At 37.9% G+C, this 20,402-nt stretch overlaps 5 protein-coding genes and 1 non-coding gene across 6 annotated transcripts; 4 read left to right on the top strand and 2 right to left on the bottom strand.

The window, feature by feature from the left end:
• Positions 1 to 1,341: 1,341 nt before the first annotated feature.
• AK88_02439 (uncharacterized protein) lies at positions 1,342 to 5,763 on the top strand (the record flags this gene model as incomplete). Its single annotated transcript, XM_012480064.1, has 2 exons — positions 1,342 to 5,196; positions 5,488 to 5,763. 2 exons carry the CDS (start codon positions 1,342 to 1,344, stop codon positions 5,761 to 5,763), a joined length of 4,131 nt encoding a protein of 1,376 aa, XP_012335487.1.
• Positions 5,764 to 6,217: 454 nt separating this feature from the next.
• AK88_02438 (uncharacterized protein) lies at positions 6,218 to 7,322 on the top strand (the record flags this gene model as incomplete). Its single annotated transcript, XM_012480063.1, has 4 exons — positions 6,218 to 6,336; positions 6,575 to 6,693; positions 6,868 to 7,145; positions 7,308 to 7,322. The coding sequence occupies 4 exons, from the start codon at positions 6,218 to 6,220 to the stop codon at positions 7,320 to 7,322; spliced, it is 531 nt and encodes a 176-aa protein (XP_012335486.1).
• A 517-nt stretch (positions 7,323 to 7,839) lies between these two features.
• On the bottom strand, positions 7,840 to 10,514 carry AK88_02437 (uncharacterized protein; the record flags this gene model as incomplete). Its single annotated transcript, XM_012480062.1, has 2 exons — positions 7,840 to 10,063; positions 10,378 to 10,514. 2 exons carry the CDS (start codon positions 10,512 to 10,514, stop codon positions 7,840 to 7,842), a joined length of 2,361 nt encoding a protein of 786 aa, XP_012335485.1.
• Positions 10,515 to 13,817: 3,303 nt separating this feature from the next.
• Positions 13,818 to 15,583, bottom strand: AK88_02436 (uncharacterized protein; the record flags this gene model as incomplete). The annotated part of the gene is made up of 3 exons (XM_012480061.1): positions 13,818 to 14,067; positions 15,108 to 15,179; positions 15,327 to 15,583. The coding sequence occupies 3 exons, from the start codon at positions 15,581 to 15,583 to the stop codon at positions 13,818 to 13,820; spliced, it is 579 nt and encodes a 192-aa protein (XP_012335484.1).
• Positions 15,584 to 15,636: 53 nt separating this feature from the next.
• Positions 15,637 to 16,376, top strand: AK88_02435 (uncharacterized protein; the record flags this gene model as incomplete). Its single annotated transcript, XM_012480060.1, has 3 exons — positions 15,637 to 15,743; positions 15,946 to 15,978; positions 16,178 to 16,376. 3 exons carry the CDS (start codon positions 15,637 to 15,639, stop codon positions 16,374 to 16,376), a joined length of 339 nt encoding a protein of 112 aa, XP_012335483.1.
• A 2,608-nt stretch (positions 16,377 to 18,984) lies between these two features.
• On the top strand, positions 18,985 to 20,402 carry AK88_02434 (the record flags this gene model as incomplete). The annotated part of the gene is made up of 1 exon (XR_001111608.1): positions 18,985 to 20,402. It is a non-coding gene; the product is annotated as an 18S ribosomal RNA (ribosomal RNA).

Below are 20,402 nucleotides of genomic sequence, written 5' to 3'. Positions count from 1 at the left end.
GTCCGTTTTAAAATTCATTGCAATGCTTTTTCAAATGGAACATGGAGAGATAACAAAAAAAAAAAAAAAAAACAGTGGTTCGAAAATTCGATTTAGCGGCTTGGCGGATTATTCGGTCAGCAACCATCGATAGTAACCATCACGCACGTTGTACGTACGAACGCGTATTCATATGTGCATGTGCCGCCTACGCCACATTTACATGCATAACGTGTCTTGGTATCCTTTCTGCGTTTTTTTCTTTATGTTGAAAAGTGTTCCAACATTTGAAGTTTTGCAGTGGTGTATCTCATCTATTCGATTTCGTTTCACCCTGTCCCCATTTGGTTGTTTTCGTAACACAAGTGAATACGAAGTATGGGAAAAAAGTGGTGTTAATCAGTTAATGTTAAGAAGATTGTAAAAAATCTTGCATCAGCATATTTCTGTAACATAATGCATTTTCACCGAGTGGCAATAAAACTCCCCCCATGTTGATGTGCAACATTTGTTTCCCTTTTCGCTGCCTTTTTTTTTTTTTTTTTTTGTTGCCTTTTTTTTTTTTTTTTTTTTTTTTTTTTAAAATGTGTCAGCTAAAATTTCGGGGAAAATTTGTCCTTTGGGCTGTACATGCGGGGCGATTTTTTTTTTTTTTTTCCGCCGTTTTTTTTTATATATTTTTTGTATTTTTTACAACATAAAGAAGGAACATGTTGACAAGGAGTTGTTTTTTGTTAACATAAATTGGTATTATTGTTTTTAATTTTTTGTTTTCCCTTTTTCTATATACTTTTTATCATTTAAGAATGATTGAATGGTTTTAATTTTTGGCCACACGTGAAGTTAATATGAGTGGCAACTCGGCGGTGGAGTGGCCCAACTTAGTCATGATCGTTTTGTGGTGAACACGGCCTCCAATTAATTCTGTTGGTAGATTTTCTACGAAGTAATTTTATCTTTTAAAGGTGTTTACGTAGATAGCCGAATATGGAAAGCAGCTCGTGATGTCATATTTGGCAACCAGTCCCGCAGAAACATCCTTTTGGGTATGAGCAAAACTTGTTGTAGCGACAAGGAGTGTTTGTATTTTTTTTCCTCTTGTTTTGAGAAGCATACCTTTGTTAAATCTTCCAGAGGGAGGTGATTTTCGTATACTCCCATTTTGATAAACATTATGATAGTTAGAAGACCCCGATGAAGGGAAGACCACGCGCCTCTCACCCTTTTAAGTGGTAGGTACGCAGCTACAACAATATAGGCCTTCCCCGTGGTAGTTATATATACACCACCCACGTTGTAGCCCTTATTCAGAGTGCTAACCCTATCCGAAACATATACTCTGTGAACAAGTGATGGAACAAAATGGTTGTCCTAAAACTGAAAAGTGACAAGAAGAAGAGGGAAAAGGCAAAGGAAACTAAAATAGATTATGCAAAATGTTTTAAGAGGACAAAAGTTAAGGAGAGAATAATTCGGAAGGACGTGGAAAATGAATTCGACCTCTCGATATTCTCCAAAATATATCATGCATCGAATAAAATACGACAGCTGAACTATGCCAAACTAGTTAAAGCCATAAGGAAAAACAAAAATTTAATTGCAAATCATGTGCAAGAAATATTGGAGATTTATGGGAAGGGCATTATAGATGAAGATGAAAATGTGCGTAATTATTCTTCCAAAATATTTTACCACTTGGTTAATAGCCCTATCGATTTTGACGTGTTCCACAGCAAGATTAAAACTTGCTTATTTCACTCATTGAAGATAGAAAGAGTGCCTTTGAAGGTGCTAAACCTGGAGCTGTGTCATAGGTTTTTTTTTACGAAGATTCATTACTGCCATAAGTTTTTCTATGAATTTTTAAGTAACATTTTGAGCTGCTTCGTTTCTCTGCCGATAGAGAAGGAGGTCACAACGGTGAAGTATTTCTTCCTCTTATTCAAGCATAAATGGAGATTCAAGCGGGGGGGCAGGAGGAACCTCCCCAGTGGATTGAAGCAACAAGCAAGAGGTGCTTCCGTGGAAGAGACACCCATTGGTGTAGCAGAAGAGGGGGGTCCTGTCGATGCAGAAGAAGTCGCAGATGACGAATCGCGGGGAGACCCGGACAACTGCTACGAATTCATAACTGGCACGAATAGACGAAACAGCTATAACGACCCATTCCTTCTGAAGAAGGAAGAAAAGACGAGAATCCAGGTGGCAACTAAGATGGAGATTTTCACAAAACTATTACAATGTCTATACAACTTTATGGATGAAGTGGTGTACAATTCGATGAACGTAGATTTGATTCATCTGTACACGAAAATTTTAAAAGTAATAACTTGTATGATGAAGAAGAAAAAAATAAAAATGTGGAAGCAAGAAATGATGATCCTAGTTAACAATTTTTTGAACAGAGCAATGGGGGTGATTAACGAGCATGCATCTGAGTTAAGTAGCTGCAAGAAGGTGTTGAAAATGATATTCTACTTGGTCATGTTGGTTTTATCACTGTGTGGAAAAGAGATGAACCATTTTGAGGATGCCAATAGGAAGATTCCATTCAACTATGTAGGGTTAGTAAAGTATTGTCTCTCTATTTACTTTTACGCCCTCTTACGATTTGAGTTTTTTAGCGTAGAAAATCTGGAGCATCAAAAAAAAGCGGGTACCTCAAACGGGGTTGTAAAAAGGGTAGATTCGTTACATCCCAGTGAGGGGCCAAGTCACACGGATGTAAGCAGCCATTTAGTCAACAATTTGTGCGACGGGAAGTGGAAGAACAGGACACACAGGAACGTGGAAAAGTATGCAAGGAAGTACTTTCTACTGCTAGTCCGCATGTACGAAATGTTTATTCACCGAAAGGATAAGAAAACGCTGTGGCAAGATGGTTCATCCCGTGAGGGAAAAACAAGCGGAAAGAACATCGACCAGAAGGAGAAAAGCAACAACAGTAATATTGCTTATAGCCATGCTGAAAGGATAATAAAATTAGTACAAAAGAAAATAAACACGTATGAGGATGGCGGAGAAGTCAGAGTTGTATGTGGACTCGTGTTAAAATATTTGAGTAACTTTTCGCAAAACAGTATCGACCAGATGGATCACTTTTGCTACTTTGTAATTATGCTCGCGCAGCAGGCAAATGGTGGGGTGAATAAACCCGATTATGAAGCACCACGTTTGGGGGAAGGACTCTCCACTTCTCCAGAGGAAAAGGAACAAAGGAATTGCAACCAGTGGAACAGTGTGGATCAGTTGAATGTGGGAGGTTCCAAAAACAGTAGGTCATCATTTCCATTCCTTACCACCCCATTCATGTTTGTACTTTTAGCAGACTGTGAGTGCTTTATAAATAATAATTTCTTCGACACATTTTTCGAAACGTTTAACGAAGAAGAAAGGAGTAGAATAATGGAAGCGATTTCATTTGTGCAGAATGGAGGAAGTACGATCAACATAATTACGAGACACACTTTTGATTGTTTTTTGGGTAAATTATTTTCCATTTTGTACAGTTATGATAACGCCCTGTTTGTGAATAACTGCCTTTTTTTCCTTTCGTTCCTAAGTGTAAATAAGCGCAAGGTTAGGAAGGCGTACGGGGATTTTAAGCATTGCATTGGTACGAGGGAGGAAATGGAACAGCTGCTTCGCCTCGATGTAAGGACCGACTTGGACGATGTGATGAAGGACAATAGAGAGATACTGATTGATCACTTTTTAAGTAAAAATAGATACACCATCCAGTCCTTTGAGATAATTTCTAATCTGTATTTTGTGTACGGAAATAGGAATAGAAAGTTGGTCTTGTTCATTTATTTTTTGATTTTAAAATTTGAGAAGGAGGAGAGGAGTACCTTGGGCTTCTGTCTGGGGGAGGAAGAAGCCATGGTTCTTCTGGATCGAGTTTTTCGTACCCCGCTTTGGAACGACTACACATGCGTAGCAGACGTTAAGTGTAGCTACTCCCCTTTGGTTGATCACTTCCCCGAAGATGGTCTCCAGGGCGATGTGGAGGTCAACCCAGATGACGCGAGGACAGAAGAAGGAACTGCTCTGTGTTTGCGCGGGAAAAATTGTACATTTAGGATAAACAAGGATTATCTATATAGGGAGGATTTTTTGCTTTTCTTTATGAAGATGAACTTATCCGAATGGAATTTTATCGTCAGAAATGACATATACACGGTTATGCATATGAACTGTTCAGACCAAGGTGCACACACAACCGGTGAGCACTTCTCAGATGGAGAGAAGAAACATGCCAACCTCATTTTGATTATAAAACGAATGGCATTCATCATTTCGAATGTTAACATATGTATAGTGGATGAGGACAAGAATATGAATAACTCCCTGTTCATAATGGATTATTTATTTGGGGTGATCGAGCGGGTGGGTTTGACTGATCACCCCCTGCCAGGGAGTTCAAACGATTGCGATAGATTGTTCGTATTGGTTAAAGTGGCTTTTCTGTTTTATTTCGCAACTTTTTATTTGTCCCCCTGCTTGTTGTCCAAGAGGAGAGGAAGTTTCTATCCGGAGAGAGGAGCAGTCGATATACGAAATAATCACAGGGGAGGAGAAGTTAGTGGCGTTGTGCCTGCTGCCAAGGACGGTGAAGCAGATTTACAAGCCGATGTAGCTGTTGGACAGGAGCATATCTACTACGACCACAGAGAAGATGTGACGATTGATGTGTCTACTTTTGTCACGTTCGTGAAGAAGACCCTTTCCAAAAGTGGGAACAAGGAAGAAGAATCTGAATTGGATAAGTTTGCATATGTGATGCCGCATTTCCACATGGCCTGCAAATTTTTTGACGTCCTACTTGAGCAGGGTATTATGTACACATGCAGCGTGAATAAGGACCTTCAAGAAATGACAAGCGTGAACTTGGAATATAATTTGAGCACCCACGTAGAATTTGAAAATATGCTCACCAAAATTAAGAGCAGCATAACTATTGTTAGTGTCAACAGCATAGTAGATCTACCCGTAAGGGGTATCATCAAATTGTTGGCAATCACCATTTTTAAAATGTCACTCAACAGAAACATTTTGTATGCTCATTTGGTTAACAATGCGGATTGTTTTTCGAATGGGTACCTTTATGATTTAAACATTTTTTTCTTTTTCCATCATTTCGTGTCATGTTTGATTCAAAGAGTTAGAAGCTTGTTGGACAGTCCCTTCTCCCAGCGTAGTTACTACACCATCTCGGTAAGCGAAAGCGAGGGCGTCCTGCGCGAGTGAACGTGGCGATCCGCAGGTGCGCTAGAGCGCCATTATATTATGTGCCTCATATGTACGGCGAAGTGTCGCTTCTGTTTGCTCTACATGTGTGTGCATTCGAGTGTGCGGTGACCTCCCCCTCCCCCTGTTACCTTTTATCCCTTTGCGCATTGTCCATAAGTGGTGTGATTGGCGTGTTAGGCCTGATTGTCCATTTTACATAGCAAAATCGTCCCATTCCATTTTGCTACTTTGTTTTTTTTTTTTTTCTTGGTGCAGTTTTTAATAGATATCCTTCTGTGCGCGTACTGTATCATGGAGGAGGTCGCGAAGACGATGGAGATGACACCCTATCGGGGCGCTACAGGGAATGTGACACATGAGGTAGATAATCCAGATGACCCAGATGTGATGGACGAACCCCCACTTGAAGCAGCAAAAAGGAGTCTTCAAAAACTCAATGAACAGCTGAGGTGCACACTGAACGAAATGCCACAAAACGAAAAGAGGTACTTTTTCCCGCGGGTCAAGTTGCTAGTAGAAAAGTATCTCTAAAACATGGATAAAGCAAAAGGGGTGTGTTTTTGTGGGGAGCCTATATTCACCATTTTGTGTATGATCATTGTGAAAAGTGGGCCAGGCGTTTTTTTTTTTTAAATACAGCCGCTCACATTTTGCTACATTTACTTGTTTGTCAATTTTTCCATTTCCCGAAGTGCTTGCGTAATGCAAAAAGGGAAGTTGCACTTTGTTCTTTACCGCATTGTTTATCCGTGCCAATTTTTTGTAGGCAACATTGTAATTTTTTTTTTTTTTTTTTTTTTTTTTTTTTTACATCCTTAACGTGACAACCTTAGAAATTGCAAAAGAGATGGTACAAAAAAAGAGAGCTACAGAAACGGAAACAGAAAAAAAAAATTGTTTCCAACAGTTTCTTTTTTAAAAAGTGTCATTTAAAGAAAGTCAACCTTTCCTCCTGTTCTCAGTGTAGCTTTTTTTAAGTACACGTATGAACACCCATAAGTGTTATATTATAAATACGTATTTACAACAAATAGCTGACCGAGAAAAAAGCTTATCACAGGGGAGATGTCCAAGAGAGATAGATTTTCCTTTAGATATTAGTAAGTAAAAAAAAAAAAAGGGGCGGTTATCACAGATCATGAGTGTTTGTTACTTGGGTGGAGTTCATCCTATTATGAAGCAACGTTGACTGATACGTTGTGTTCGCTGCAGGATGATCGACACCGTGACGTAAACATGTGTAGATACCGGTAGGGATGGATGCATGTTATCCTCGCAATTACCATATGTCCCTATCACTACATCGCTTTTTTCCCCTGCGTGCATTTCCCCTTTTTTGCAGTGTTGGGCATGAAGGGAAATTCGGCCATGAGTTCCTCGAGTTTGAATTCAACTCCAAGGGGAGACTGAGATATGCCAACAACTCCAATTATAAAAATGACAAAATTATTAGGAAGGAGGGTAAGTGAGAATGCATAGGTGTGTGTTGCGCGTCATATGTGTGTTTCATTACTGTATGCGGCCGTTAATCTGTGCTTAATGCTAATGCTGAAATTGGCCAGCGATAGAGGGACATAAATCGTTTTATATTAATTATCACTCGTTATCCCTCTTATTGCATCCCCCTGTTTTCAGCCTACGTGAGTAAGTCCGTGCTGAACGAACTTAAGCGCATAATTGAAGAATCGGAGATTTGCAAAGAAAGCGATAAGTTATGGCCTGCCCCAGACAAAATAGGAAAACAAGAGCTAGAAATTTTCTTAGATGGGAATGAATATTATTTTACGACTTCTAAAATTGGATCGCTTTCTGATCTGAAACAGTGCGACGATCCAGAGGGACTCAGAGTGTTCTACTACCTCGTGCAGGATTTGAAGTGTTTCTTGTTCTCTCTCATTTGCTTGCACTTTAGGGTAAGTATGGAGCGACAAGAGGCAATAATTATATAATGTGTGTGTATATGTTGGAGAAACCCTTATGCGGTTAAGCGAAACCTCTCAAATGGGATTTGTCACACGTTTGTACAGCCCCATCTCATGCTTAAAACTGACGTACGTGTTTTCCCCCCTTTTCAGATTAAGCCTGTATGAAGTGATTCCTATGATCCTTCTTCCCCCCTCACTGTGCGTACCAACACAACGGTATGCTTTGTTAAGACCTTTTTTTTTTTTTTTTACTCTTTTTTTAAGTTAAAAAAAAAATGTAATAATGTCTGTGTATATGTGTCTGCATATACATGGCAAGGACGTTCCTGTGCGCAGGATGCCAAAGAAACGTTTAAAAAAGAAAAGAAAAAAAAAATATATAAAACCAAACAAATAGCCAAAAATTGACATTTTTAATTAAAACGAACACTACATAGAGTTTCGGTGAGTAGGAAATGCCCTAGGTGTATGACACGCCATCCGTGGGGAGGCGTTTTTCCAAGGGTAGACACAAATGAATTGAGTCCTCTCATTGGTGATCCAAATGTGGAGGATATCATATTTTGGCCCATTTACACAACGTGCGGAATGGCCCAACTGCGGGCACCGCTTTGCTGATTGAAGGGATGCCGTCAGTGCTAGTCGTTGTGTCGTTCTTTTTTTGCACTTGGGCGCTTTAGGTTTATTCACCATCATCATCATCGTCTTCTTCGTCCTCCTCCTCCTCTTCTTCTTCTTCTTCTTCTTCATCATCATCGTCTTCTTCGTCCTCCTCCTCATCTTCATCATCTTCTTCTTCATCGTCGTCATCCTCGTCCTCATCTTCATCATCCTCGTCATCTTGCCCTTCTTCCTGGCCCAGCATCCCCTGACGGCGTTTCCCCCTTTTGCTTACACCCTCGTTGGACTCATTGGAGGAATCGTGCCAACTTTCGCACTCGCTGGATGGTTCGTCGTCTGATTCCTCGGCCCGATGGATAATTTTTTGCCGCTTGGATGCCTTGGGCCCGCGCCCATTCTTCAGCGCATGTTCCGACTCATCAATGGGGGCAGACCTCAACAAGCAGCTGGTCAGTATATGACCGACATGTACTCGCTTAACAACCTTTTTCATCTCTACATTGAGTATGCTTAAAAATCTGTCATAGCTGACTGAGCAGAGAAATATTCCCCCCCTGTGCAAACTTAGGGAAGATATGGCCCCATTATGGATTTTATATTTATTTAGAAATAAAATTAAGAATTGATCAAAATTGTCTTTGGCCCACATAACAGGAAGGTCATTTCGCATGTGCGTTTTGTTACTGCTTTGATATTCTTTGTAAAATTCGTACAAGCTTTGTTTGTTTTTAAGTAAAAAGGAGGGGTCTCCCTTTTTGTCTTCTTCACATGTCACTTTTTCCTGTGCGCATTTTTTCATATAAATATATTGTAGGAGTTTATTCCCCGTGACGATTTCGAACTTGTAGACGTTTCCGTAGTTATCCGAGACGAAGATAATTTGGCTGTCCTTGGAGGCGAGTTTTTTTATGAAGTAATTGCTACACTGTGATTCGTTTGAGTTATTTGGGTTGGAAAGAGTGGAACTCCCTTTTTCCTGTGTGTCATCATTTGGGTTTACTGCTCCTGTTTCATTCTGTCCTTGTTTTTGCTGCTGAAGTTTTTCATACATTTTAAAATTGTTTGTCTTCATTTGGTGGGCGTTAAATTTAGCGTGCAGTTCTTCCTCTGGGCAGTGTGCCTGTGGCTCCAAATTGTGAGCACGTCGTTTCTTCCCTTCTTGATGTTCCTCTGTTTTTTGGTCTGCCTCTCCATTCCGCGTTTCGCTTTGTTCGTTTTCCCCCTGCACTTCTCCCTCCTGGGTCTGTGTCTCCCCCTTTGCAACCGTTTCCTCACGTCCCACGTGCGAGCTGCTGCTTATACACGTAAACACGAGGTCGCTCTCCGAGTAGTTATGATCAAAACAGGAAAACTTATTTTTACTAATATTCCCCGTCTTGTGGTGATCATAAACGTAAACCGGCTTTGGTTGGCAACGCATATCATATAGAATAATTTTATGATCGTACGTTGTGGCTGAAAGTATATTGACATTGATTTCGTTTAGGAAAGATACAGATTTTATTAAACTTTCGCAATTTAAATTTAGCAAAGTCGTTCCTATATTTTTTGATTTCCACATGTAGCTTCCGGTGAATAAGTCAAATACTTTTAAAGAATTTTTGTATCCCCCGATGGCTAGTCTGTTTGTTAGTACCTCATTGACACAGGCAGCATCAATTGGGTTACTTAAGATGTACGACTGGCATACGGCTTCTTCGGAAAGCATATTATCGAGGTGATAATCTGTGCATATGTCTTCAACATTTACATTTGTATACTCGTTTTTTTTTATGATGACCTGGTTATTGCTATTTTTTTCTTCAATTTGTTTGAATTCAATAGACTGTAACACTTCGTCTTTGTAATTTTTAAAATACAGCTGCATCTTTTTCGTAGCATCCTTTTCGTGTTTCACTTCATGTTCTTTACTGAGGTGGTACTTACTACGTTCATTGTCGCAATCCCAATTTAGGACATGTACATGTCCGCCATTACTCACGGTAAGGAGAAGTCTATCATTTTGGAGATAACTTTCATACACTCCATTTTTTACATTTTCACTTGTATAGAGGGGCATGAACTCGGCATAATTAGTATACTTGTCTTTTTCTTTATCGAACAAATCTTTGTATATTACATTGTGGTGATGGTTCAGCATCCTTGTGTGAATACAATTGTTACAAGTAAGAAATGATAGCAAGGATGTGTCGCTAATCTTTGGATTTGGTTCATCATACGGGAAGGCAAAACTTTCGACTAGCCCATTTTTCCTGCATACCGTTATTTGTGACTCTTCATATCCTCTTTTAGGGGGGTGGGGTGACGGAGAATTGAGTAAGGAGAAAAAAGTGAGTAATTGTTGGCACGTGCGTGATGAATGAACATTGTTTGGACAGGTATTATACACTGATTTGAGGCGCATCTACTTGCACGTCGCGCAACCGGCAAGAGTGAATTTCACACAAAATATGAACCAGTCAACACGGTTAGAGCGCTTATGGTGGGAAGAGCGCGAGCCGAGTTGCCGTAGCATATACATGTACATATTAATACGCATGCGCCTGTAGAAGTAGGGTACATACGCGCGCAAGACGGTGTATGTATAAAAATGTATTACCCGTATCCGCCAGACCATGTCACGTGGTTGATTGTTCTGCTCAAATCGGGCTGGAGCGTCTGCTCATAAATGGAGCTCGTGGGTCTGCATTGTACATACTTGAGTAGGCCTAGCTTATCGGACGTAATTACTTGCATCCTTTCTGGTTAAATGATTTTTATCCTTTCACTTACGATATTTTTGCTACATGCGCGCCAATGGGGTTACGTTTAAAAAATAGTTCACGCATTTCTTTGGGAGCAAAAAAAAAACATAAAGGGGCGCAGAAGCACAATTCACGCTAAGTGTGGATCGCCTCAAACTATAAGTCGGCGTAACCTATATTTTGTAGTTGCCTTATATTGCATGTTCAGGGATGATTAAAAAAAATTGCAAAAAGATTGCGTCCTTAGGAGTTTATTTTCTACATTGCTGTGAAATATATAATACGGGAAAAAAAAAGTGCTGAAAAAAAGAAAAAAATATATTATATCGACAAATATGCATATATAGGTAAATATAAAATAGTAGCCCCAAGAAGGTTTTAACTCGTAGGGGAGAAAAATGGGCGCGGTAGCAAGGGGAAAATGCTAACATGTGGATGGCGGGACGAAACAAAAAAAAAAAAAAAAAAAAAACGACTGTAATAGCGCATGTATTTTCGTAGAAGGTACCAAATCTTTTGAAGTGAGGAACTGTTTTAAATAAGTAAGTTGGGGTCCAATAGAAGCAATGCTGTATAAAATTGCTTCGAAGGTGGCAGGCTTTGTTGCTGCAGTCGTTGAGAATATTTCTTAGGGGGAAAGCACTTTTAAAATATTTCACCATATTAAGACGCTGCCGAGAGGATTTTTTCCCCGTCCCTTTGTTGCACAATTTTGTTAAAAAATAGGGAAAATTTTGTGCATGAGCTTTGCATTATGAGGTTATTCCATTTTACTCGAAGGTTCCCATGTCCACGTGTATGGAGGTTTTTCGTTTAACAGTTGTGAATTATGCGTTAAGCAGTTTCGTGGCCCCGCCGCAAAAGCGGGAACCCTGCTAAGTATTCGTTGTTTCCCTACATATGTACATTTTTTAAGGCGTATATGATGGTGGACACTTTTTAATCACTTGCTGTGCATTTCTCATGAAGGGAAAAAAAGTGTGACATGCAGCCTCTCCTTTGAGTTGCGCACATTTTATTTTGGTAAGCAAAATATTGCTTTTTCGGCGGAAATGTTTTGTTTTGGGGTACTTCAGGTCTTTTCGGTTTGTCCATGAAGCAGCGCAGCTGTGGAACCATTTGGTTTTACTTTGCAACTTGTTGATTCGTCACAATGGAACACATGCGAATCTCCGCTTGGGCTTACTTTTTGGATGATCAAAAATGTGTTGCGCTTTTTTTTTTTTTTTTTTTGCCTTTTTTTAAAGTTTTAGCATTATTCAAAAGGCAGCATGGCGCACATTTTTGGCCCCTTTTTCTTGACTTAGCTATTTTTCCTTCGATATGGTGTGACGCATTTTTGCATGCCATTTTGGCTAGCTATGTGCAATTTTTTTTTTTTTTTTTTTTTTTAAATCACTTAAAATGTATATTATTCAAAAAAACACAAAGTGTCTGCCATTTGTTAAACATTTTCTTTTACAATTCTCTAGTTTTACAATTTTACAATCGTTTATTTTTCAACAGCGTAACAGAGACAATTAAACACATTCCCGTTGGTAGACAAATTCGTACAACATAAAAGTGTCTCATTTTTGTAGCGCTTTTGTAGCAAAAGTGACTGGTATTGTAGGGGAAGCCTTACCGTTCAGCTTGTTTATATATTAAGAAAACTGCTATTTTGCAAAATGGCGAATCCAATCGTAGGCTGCATGACAACTTTGGCTAATTTTATAGCAGACATTTGCAATGCGTTGATAAGTTGCGTGGACGGTTCATGCAAGGCTTTAACGTGCCAGTAAAGGCTGGGAATGTTTTTTTTGTTTTTTTTTTTCGTGAAATAAGGAGCGGTGACTACTATGGAAGAGGACACCAGGTGTAGTTATGCTTTTAACTGAAGAGTAATTTAAAAGGGCAAAATATGGTAATCAAGAAAGTGCAGGGGGATCTTTGGAAGGTAATCAACTCAGAGGAATTAATTTTTACAAGAATTACGGATAATCTTGTTATTTCTCATGATGTCTTATCGTTGGCAGTGATTATTTTATTTGATTTTTTTTTTTTTAACCGTGTGTTTACTTGTGTCTACGCGGAAGTTGTACAAGACTGTTTTTTTCATTTTCTGTTTCATTTTTTTTTTGTCACGTGTGTGTTGAAATGGCACTCTATATTAGACTGCTAATGTTTGAACAACTGCGCTAAAAGGGTTGCTTTCTTTTTCTTTTACTGCTAAAAGAAAAATCCAAATGGTGGCCATGCAAAACAGTGTCATATGAATTGTATAAATTGGGGAAATCCTATTAATCGTGCTGTAGTGTCCACTGTTGTGCAGCTAATGCTTAAAAGGGATTCGCAACAAAAGGGCCTATGCGTTCCTCTAAGCTGTTCACTAGCCTAAGTGAAAAGGAGTTTTGTCCTTTTTCTAGGTTGGTGAAGGACGCAGTTTTATAAAAATGGAAGCTCCTGCATTTGGGTAATACATGCATGGTGCGGCAGACAATGGAGATGATAGAATTAGGTGGCACCGTTGAACTACATGATGCGCTCTCTTTCATTTCGAAGGGATGATCCGAGAAGGGCTCATTACGCGCAGTGTAGGCCCCCAATGGTACATGCCAAATGGATAATATAGAAGCAGGTGTGACTATGCGAATGTGTTGGTGAAGAAGCATTACCAATTCATCGGTCAGATTGATGTACGTAGATAAGCACAATCTTTTGAGTTTTGCGTCCAATTTTTAGGATACACAAATAGAGAGTGAGTGTGGGGGGCCCACAAAGCAGGAATAGGAATGGTCTGTCGAATCATGCACACCAATGAATATATTCATTTTTGAAGGAGAGTTCCGGGAATAGTCCCCCCCACGCGGGGGTAGTAAGGTTTTTTGGGATGCCCCCCAATTGGAGAGCATAACATGAATTATTTTTTTATTTTCACAAGAAAGTGCCACGAATTCGATAATTCAGTCATTACACTCTTTTTACACCTCATGTAGATTTATTCCAAGCGGAAGATAAAATAGTGTCCAAGTTGTATGAGAATAGAAGGGAACCTGCTCAGGAGTCCTTTCCCGGTTTAAGTTAGATCATATGTAGACCTACATATGTGCGTGTTAACGCTGCTAGTGGTTGCACTGTTTATTTATGTTATATTTTTGTTTTATCGCTTTAGTAGGTAGTTGGTGTGGGAAAAACTTTTATAATAAGTTTCACTTGCACTCTGGGTTTCCACATTGGACAGGATAAGCACGCACATTGCGCGATGCGCTTGAAATGGCTGGCAGTGGGAGAAATGGGTAGGCAAGTTTTAGGACCTTTAGTTAATGCTATACCTTTTGTGCAACCATTGCGTTTTACACTTTTGGGAGTAAAACATAAATTTGTTTCTCATGACGTTTTTTTTCTTTTTCCCATTTGAAGTGATTACGGGGAAACCATACGTTAAGGTATCTATCACATGCCCTTTCTTCTGAGTCAGGGAGGTGCAGTCAAATGAGAAACATAAGTTAACATAGAGGAAGGGGAAAAATTGATGCGTGTTTTGTGACACGTAGTCGGAAGATTGGCTAAGAGTAGGGGGCTCAAAATAATTGGTTAGAAAACCTTCCTAAAGAAGTAGCACTTGTTGTTTTCATTAGAACCCGTGTTTTGTCGCGTGTGTGAATATTACATCAATTTAGGGAAGTGAAAAGTCATAAGTTCGCAAACGATTACACAACTTAGAGCAAGAACAGGTATAATTGGAGGGTGTAGAAAAAATCTAATGTGCCTCTACATTCAGAAAATGCAAGTGCATTACAAGTTTTTCTTTTTTGCGCTAATTTGAAAAAAAACAGAAAAAAAAAAGATGTATATACTACTACGTTTCCCCCCTTATTATAATTTACCAAGGGATGAGTAATTTTCCGTTTGGCCACATGGTTGGCATTTGCTCATTCCAAGGAATGACCGGCGTTAAAAAAAAAAAAAAGGAAAAAAAATGTAGTTAATGTGCAGTAATATATTACTATGATTTATATAGAAAAGGAGACCAAATAGCTGGTAAGGTGGGAAAAAAAAAATGTGAAGAGAAAATTACAACTTGGATTAATTTTTTTTTTTTTGTATAATTTTTGAGAAAATTGCTCATTTCAGTACTTTCGAAAAATGGGGAACCCAGATGGCTATTGTAACAAAATTGTGTGTACAATTTTTTTATGGCCAGGACGAATATATACATATACGTAGTGTGTACGCATTATATATGTATAAACATATGTACACCTTTTTTTTTTTTCGCGAATGTGACTGGGGTGTAGGCGTAATGTGTGGTCCCGAATCGAGAAAATAAATTTCAAAGTCTGCAATGAAAAATTAACTCTGGTACGTTTAGCTGTTATAACAACGTCCTAGATTTGCAACGATTTCGAACTGAGAAACGGGAATAGATTAAAGGGAAAAAAAAAAAAAAAAAAAAAAGAGGTAACAATAAGGGGTAAAAAAGAATGATGTAAAAATAGGGTTAAACCGGGAAGTATAAAAATAGAGGCAAAAAGAGAGTAAAAAAAAAAAAAAAAGAAAAAATAAATAAAAAACAAAATAAAATAAACTAATGCGTAAATGTTACCTTTTATTTACAAGTGTGTAGTCCAGTTTAGTAAATTTGCGAACGTTTTTGAGAAATTTCAGAAAAGTACACCTTTAGGAATCAGCATTTGAAAGAATTAGCCAAAGTGCTGTACAGACGTGTGTGCAAACACGCTTGCAAAGTATAGCACACATAAATTTGAGTACACAGGCTACATGAGAACCAAGTCGGCACGAATTACCCTTCGTTCCAGCGTACAGTAGAAGCTCCTGATGCTCATGGTTATCAAACCTGTTTTTCTGCCGTACGGAATAGTATATAAGAAAATTATTTCCCATTGCAGTACTTCCAATCACCACTAGAATGCTTTCAATTAAGTTTTTTATTTTTTCTTTAATATGGATAGTTCTATACGTAAGTTTACATGTGTTTGTATACTTAGATTGGGAGAAAGAGTTCCGTGTTTTTTGGGGTACCGTTTCCAAGTGCATGAGAGGCCATGTTAGGGTGATCATTCATAGGTGCAAATTAGCGCGATTGCCCACGCAGAAGTGCATAGAGCGACTTAATGGCAGTGTGTCTGGTAGTTAGAGCGGCGTCAAATGTTAACTATTTATTTTTCGTTTTGCAGTGTGAGAGGGCAAAGGATAGTTCCTTTTTGACGAACTACAGGAAGTAGGTGCCATATGAGTGATGCTGCTCCTGCGAGGCGGATGCTCACATGTGCGGCGTATGAGGGAGATGTAACCGAAGAAATCAATTTCTTCATTAAGCAGAACGTGTGTAATGAATGTGAACGAGTTCATTTTAGCAGTTTTTTTTACATTTCTCACCGCCCTTCTTTTTGTGCGTCTTTTTTTCCCCCCTTTTTTGTTAGATTGCCCCAAGAAATCAACGGTCGTATGTTGAGGTAGGGAAGCGGGAATAGTGCGCCTAAATCATGGGCACCCAAGAGTTTTATACTTATAGTACCATGTCCCATGATGCACGCTGGTGATATGAGCCCTTTGCAGTTTTCTTGTAATGTTCTTTTATTTATTTTTCCTTTATGCTCATTTTTGATCCATCCCGAATGGATCCACTTTGTCATTGCTTGTTCACGTTTACAGATTAGAAACTCCGGAACCATGGGGAGATTCGCAAACGTACGAAATTACCACGACAGATAAGTTTGGAAATTTGATTACGACCGTGTTTAACAAAAATGCAGAGGCGTTGTATTTTTACATAAATAGAAGGGCATCAAAGGGAAATGGATCAAACAAACGAAAGAACTCCAAATTGAGAAAAAGAACACAGAAGAATTAAGTTCTATTACATTGGGTGGCAGAAGATGTCTTTTTATTTATTTTTTTTTTTTGTGTTGTCAAGCTGTTCATCGGCAGTTTAGGCACTCTGTGAATGCACTTTAATTTTACAAAAACAATTGTAGAAGTTTTTTTGAAGCGTTGTGTGCACATGGGACAAAATGGAACAAATATGCATGCATGTGTACATGCGCGTTTTATTTATGTGCATGACCCGAATGGGAGGCGTTTATTTACGTGCATGGTCCTGAGTGGGAGGTGTTTGGGTGTGAAGCCCATTGTTCGTACCGAATCACGGGGACATGTTCAAATATGTGTTAAATTTATTCCTTTTTTAATGCAAAATTGTTCCATAAGATAATATGTTTCTGTGCTTTTCTTTTTTTTTTGTTGTTTACTTGAAATTAACTTAAAAAGAGAACACTAACGACGGCATTGCGTTGTTCAGAGATAATCGCTGACACGATGCGGCGAGCGTTAATAAAAGCATATTCGCACTGTACGGTGTTGAAGTTGCATGTGGTGCGTTACGTAGGTGTGCTCTATTACCACAATAATCTTGCTGTTATTGTTTTTTTTTTTTTTTTTTTTTTTTTTTGCAAAGGAAACTTGCACATACATAATGGGGATGTGTGAAGGAAGCGGGGATGTATACGCCAAAAAATGCAAGTAATCACACTTTATACAAGAGGAGGTGGCGTCATTGTGAACAACGTGGCGTGTCTGGGGTCGGATGGTGTCTCCGAACGGCGTCTCCAAAGGGGGTGGATTGCACTCATTTGTATGGGTAGGTAAATATGCGTCGCAGTATAAGGATAGGATAACTATGTTTTTTTTTTTTTTTTTTTTTTTTCATGATGTGGTTATGTGTGCTCGTAAAGCGCAAAACAGCGCATACCATTGGAAGAGGAACAATACCATTTGGATGGTACACGTGCATCCATGAGTTCGTTCCAGCAGCTGGCGGTGTGGATGTGCCAGCAAGGACTTCACAAACTTTACTATGATGTAGACAGTCTTTTTTTTTTTTTTTTTGGTTTGGTAATAAAACATTTAAGGGTAGTTTCATTCAACATGGAACTTCCCTTTGGATAAATTATATTCACAAAAATTATTTTGGGCGTAATGGAAGCTGTATAAGTGGTAAAAAAAAAAAAAAACTTGCGTTATAGTTATACAAATTAAGCGCACAGGTGGATGACAATCGAATATTCTCAACGGGCGGCGTAAGAATAAAAATAGAATAAAAAAAATAAGAAAATATAGAACTTTAAATATCGGAAAATTTTCCCATATGACTGCTAATTTGTTGCAATAATGCTATTATTTTACAATCAAACTATTTTTTACCAATTTTGATGAATATTTTTGCATTGCACAAGTATACGGAAGTGCCAAATTTTATTTAGGCAAAAATTTTTTAAGGGCTGAAACGGCTGGGGCTATTTTCGGGCGGCATTTTGAAAGGGGGCTATTACTGTATTTGACGCATATGGATGATGATGCGCGGTGAGTGGAACACGGTGCCCGAGAATATTGAATATGATATGAATACATGTAAGTGGAGCAAATTGCGTTCGTGGCTTTCTGAGTGGAGTGGATGCTTGAGCACCGTTTTAGTGGCCTAATTGCAAAGCACCCGTGTTTATTGATAAACATTTTATGTTGATTTTTTCGTCAATATGCTCAAAATATGAAAAAACGACATAATTTTAAATGTATAATAAATGATTAAACAACAAAAATATGCAAACCCCAAATTTGTAAAAGAAAATGAAAAAAGCAAACTACAAATTTGCTGCTTAAATCGAGAAAATTATAAAGTATATTTTCTCACTGTTCCTTTCTTTTACGCATAAGCAAAATGCAATGCAAATTCTTCATAGCCGACTTTATTTATCGTTAAAAAAACAGAATAGTAATTTTCAAAGGTTATTCTTTTTGGTACTTTTTTTCTAAAGTACATTCTAAATATACATTTGTTTTGCTTAATTAAATTTTCCTTGATTTTGTTAATAATTTCTCTTCGTCATAAATATAATATTTATGACTTTAGACCACATAATTGCTTAAAATTTTCATTATAACAATGGAATTTTTTAGCAATAATTAAAAACACATAATTTTGCAATAAAAGTTTATTAATTTTATTGTAATTTTCTCACGATTGATAATCTGTTCAATTGTTTGCTATAAATTCTAGTATTACTTTATAAATGCATCATGCTGAAGTAAGGTATTTTTACTTGTGAAATTCTTTAAAGAAATAATTGTACTTCAATTATTCTGAAAAGATTTTCTATATATAAGTAATTATTACTCTTATCGTTTTAGCAGGTGCAATAATTCCTATCATAAAGTTATATATTGAACATAACTAAATGATTAGGAAAATGACATAATAAAACATCAACTTTGTAATTGTTATTAATATGTGCATTTATTATTCGTAATGAATAGTAAATTGAATATTAATAAAAGAATTTACATAAACATTTATATATAGCGAAAGGGTTTTGAAGAAGTTTTAGTGATATAATATGTACGCCAAGGCGAAGTATTTTTACTTTAATCTTCGAAAATCTCTTTATTGCAATATATAAATAGTAACCTGGTTGATCTTGCCAGTAGTCATATGCTTGTCTCAAAGATTAAGCCATGCAAGTGAAAGTATATGCATATTTTATATGTAGAAACTGCGAACGGCTCATTAAAACAGTTATAATCTACTTGACATTTTCTATATAAGGATAACTACGGAAAAGCTGTAGCTAATACTTGCTTTAGCACTCTTGATTTATTTCTTGAGTGTGTACTTGTTAAGCCTTATAAGAAAGAAGTTATTAACTTAAGGAATTATAACAAAGAAGTAACACGTAATGGATTCACTCCATTTTTTAGTGTGTATCAATCGAGTTTCTGACCTATCAGCTTTTGATGTTAGGGTATTGGCCTAACATGGCTATGACGGGTAACGGGGAATTAGAGTTCGATTCCGGAGAGGGAGCCTGAGAAATAGCTACCACATCTAAGGAAGGCAGCAGGCGCGTAAATTACCCAATTCTAAAGAAGAGAGGTAGTGACAAGAAATAACAATACAAGGCCAATCTGGCTTTGTAATTGGAATGATGGGAATTTAAAACCTTCCCAAAATTCAATTGGAGGGCAAGTCTGGTGCCAGCAGCCGCGGTAATTCCAGCTCCAATAGCGTATATTAAAATTGTTGCAGTTAAAACGCTCGTAGTTGAATTTCAAAGAATCGATATTTTAAGTAACGCTTTTAGCTTAATCCACATAACTGATATATACTACTACGTGTATCGACTTTGTGAGCATTTAGCTATTATGTGTTCTTTTAATTAAAATGATTCTTTTTAAGATCTTTCTTTGGCTGCGGCTATTGAAGATCTTGTTACTTTGAGTAAATTAGAGTGTTCAAAGCAAACAGATATAACCTTTTGTGTGTTTGAATACTACAGCATGGAATAACAAAATTGAACAAGTCAGAATTTTTTGTTCTTTTTTCTTATTTTGGCTTAGTTACGATTAATAGGAGTAGCTTGGGGGCATTTGTATTCAGATGTCAGAGGTGAAATTCTTAGATTTTCTGGAGACAAACAACTGCGAAAGCATTTGCCTAAAATACTTCCATTAATCAAGAACGAAAGTTAAGGGAGTGAAGACGATCAGATACCGTCGTAATCTTAACCATAAACTATGCCGACTAGGCTTTGGATGAAAGATTTAAAAATAAGAGGTTTTTCTCTTCGGAGAAAGAACTCTTAGATTGCTTCCTTCAGTGCCTTATGAGAAATCAAAGTCTTTGGGTTCTGGGGCGAGTATTCGCGCAAGCGAGAAAGTTAAAAGAATTGACGGAAGGGCACCACCAGGCGTGGAGCTTGCGGCTTAATTTGACTCAACACGGGGAAACTCACTAGTTTAAGACAAGAGTAGGATTGACAGATTAATAGCTCTTTCTTGATTTCTTGGATGGTGATGCATGGCCGTTTTTAGTTCGTGAATATGA

This window comes from Plasmodium fragile, assembly GCF_000956335.1.
Source record: "Plasmodium fragile strain nilgiri unplaced genomic scaffold supercont1.24, whole genome shotgun sequence".
Taxonomy (NCBI): Eukaryota; Apicomplexa; class Aconoidasida; order Haemosporida; family Plasmodiidae; genus Plasmodium; species Plasmodium fragile.
Note: the sequence above shows the minus strand (reverse complement) of the source record. Positions and strands in the feature narration are given on the sequence as shown.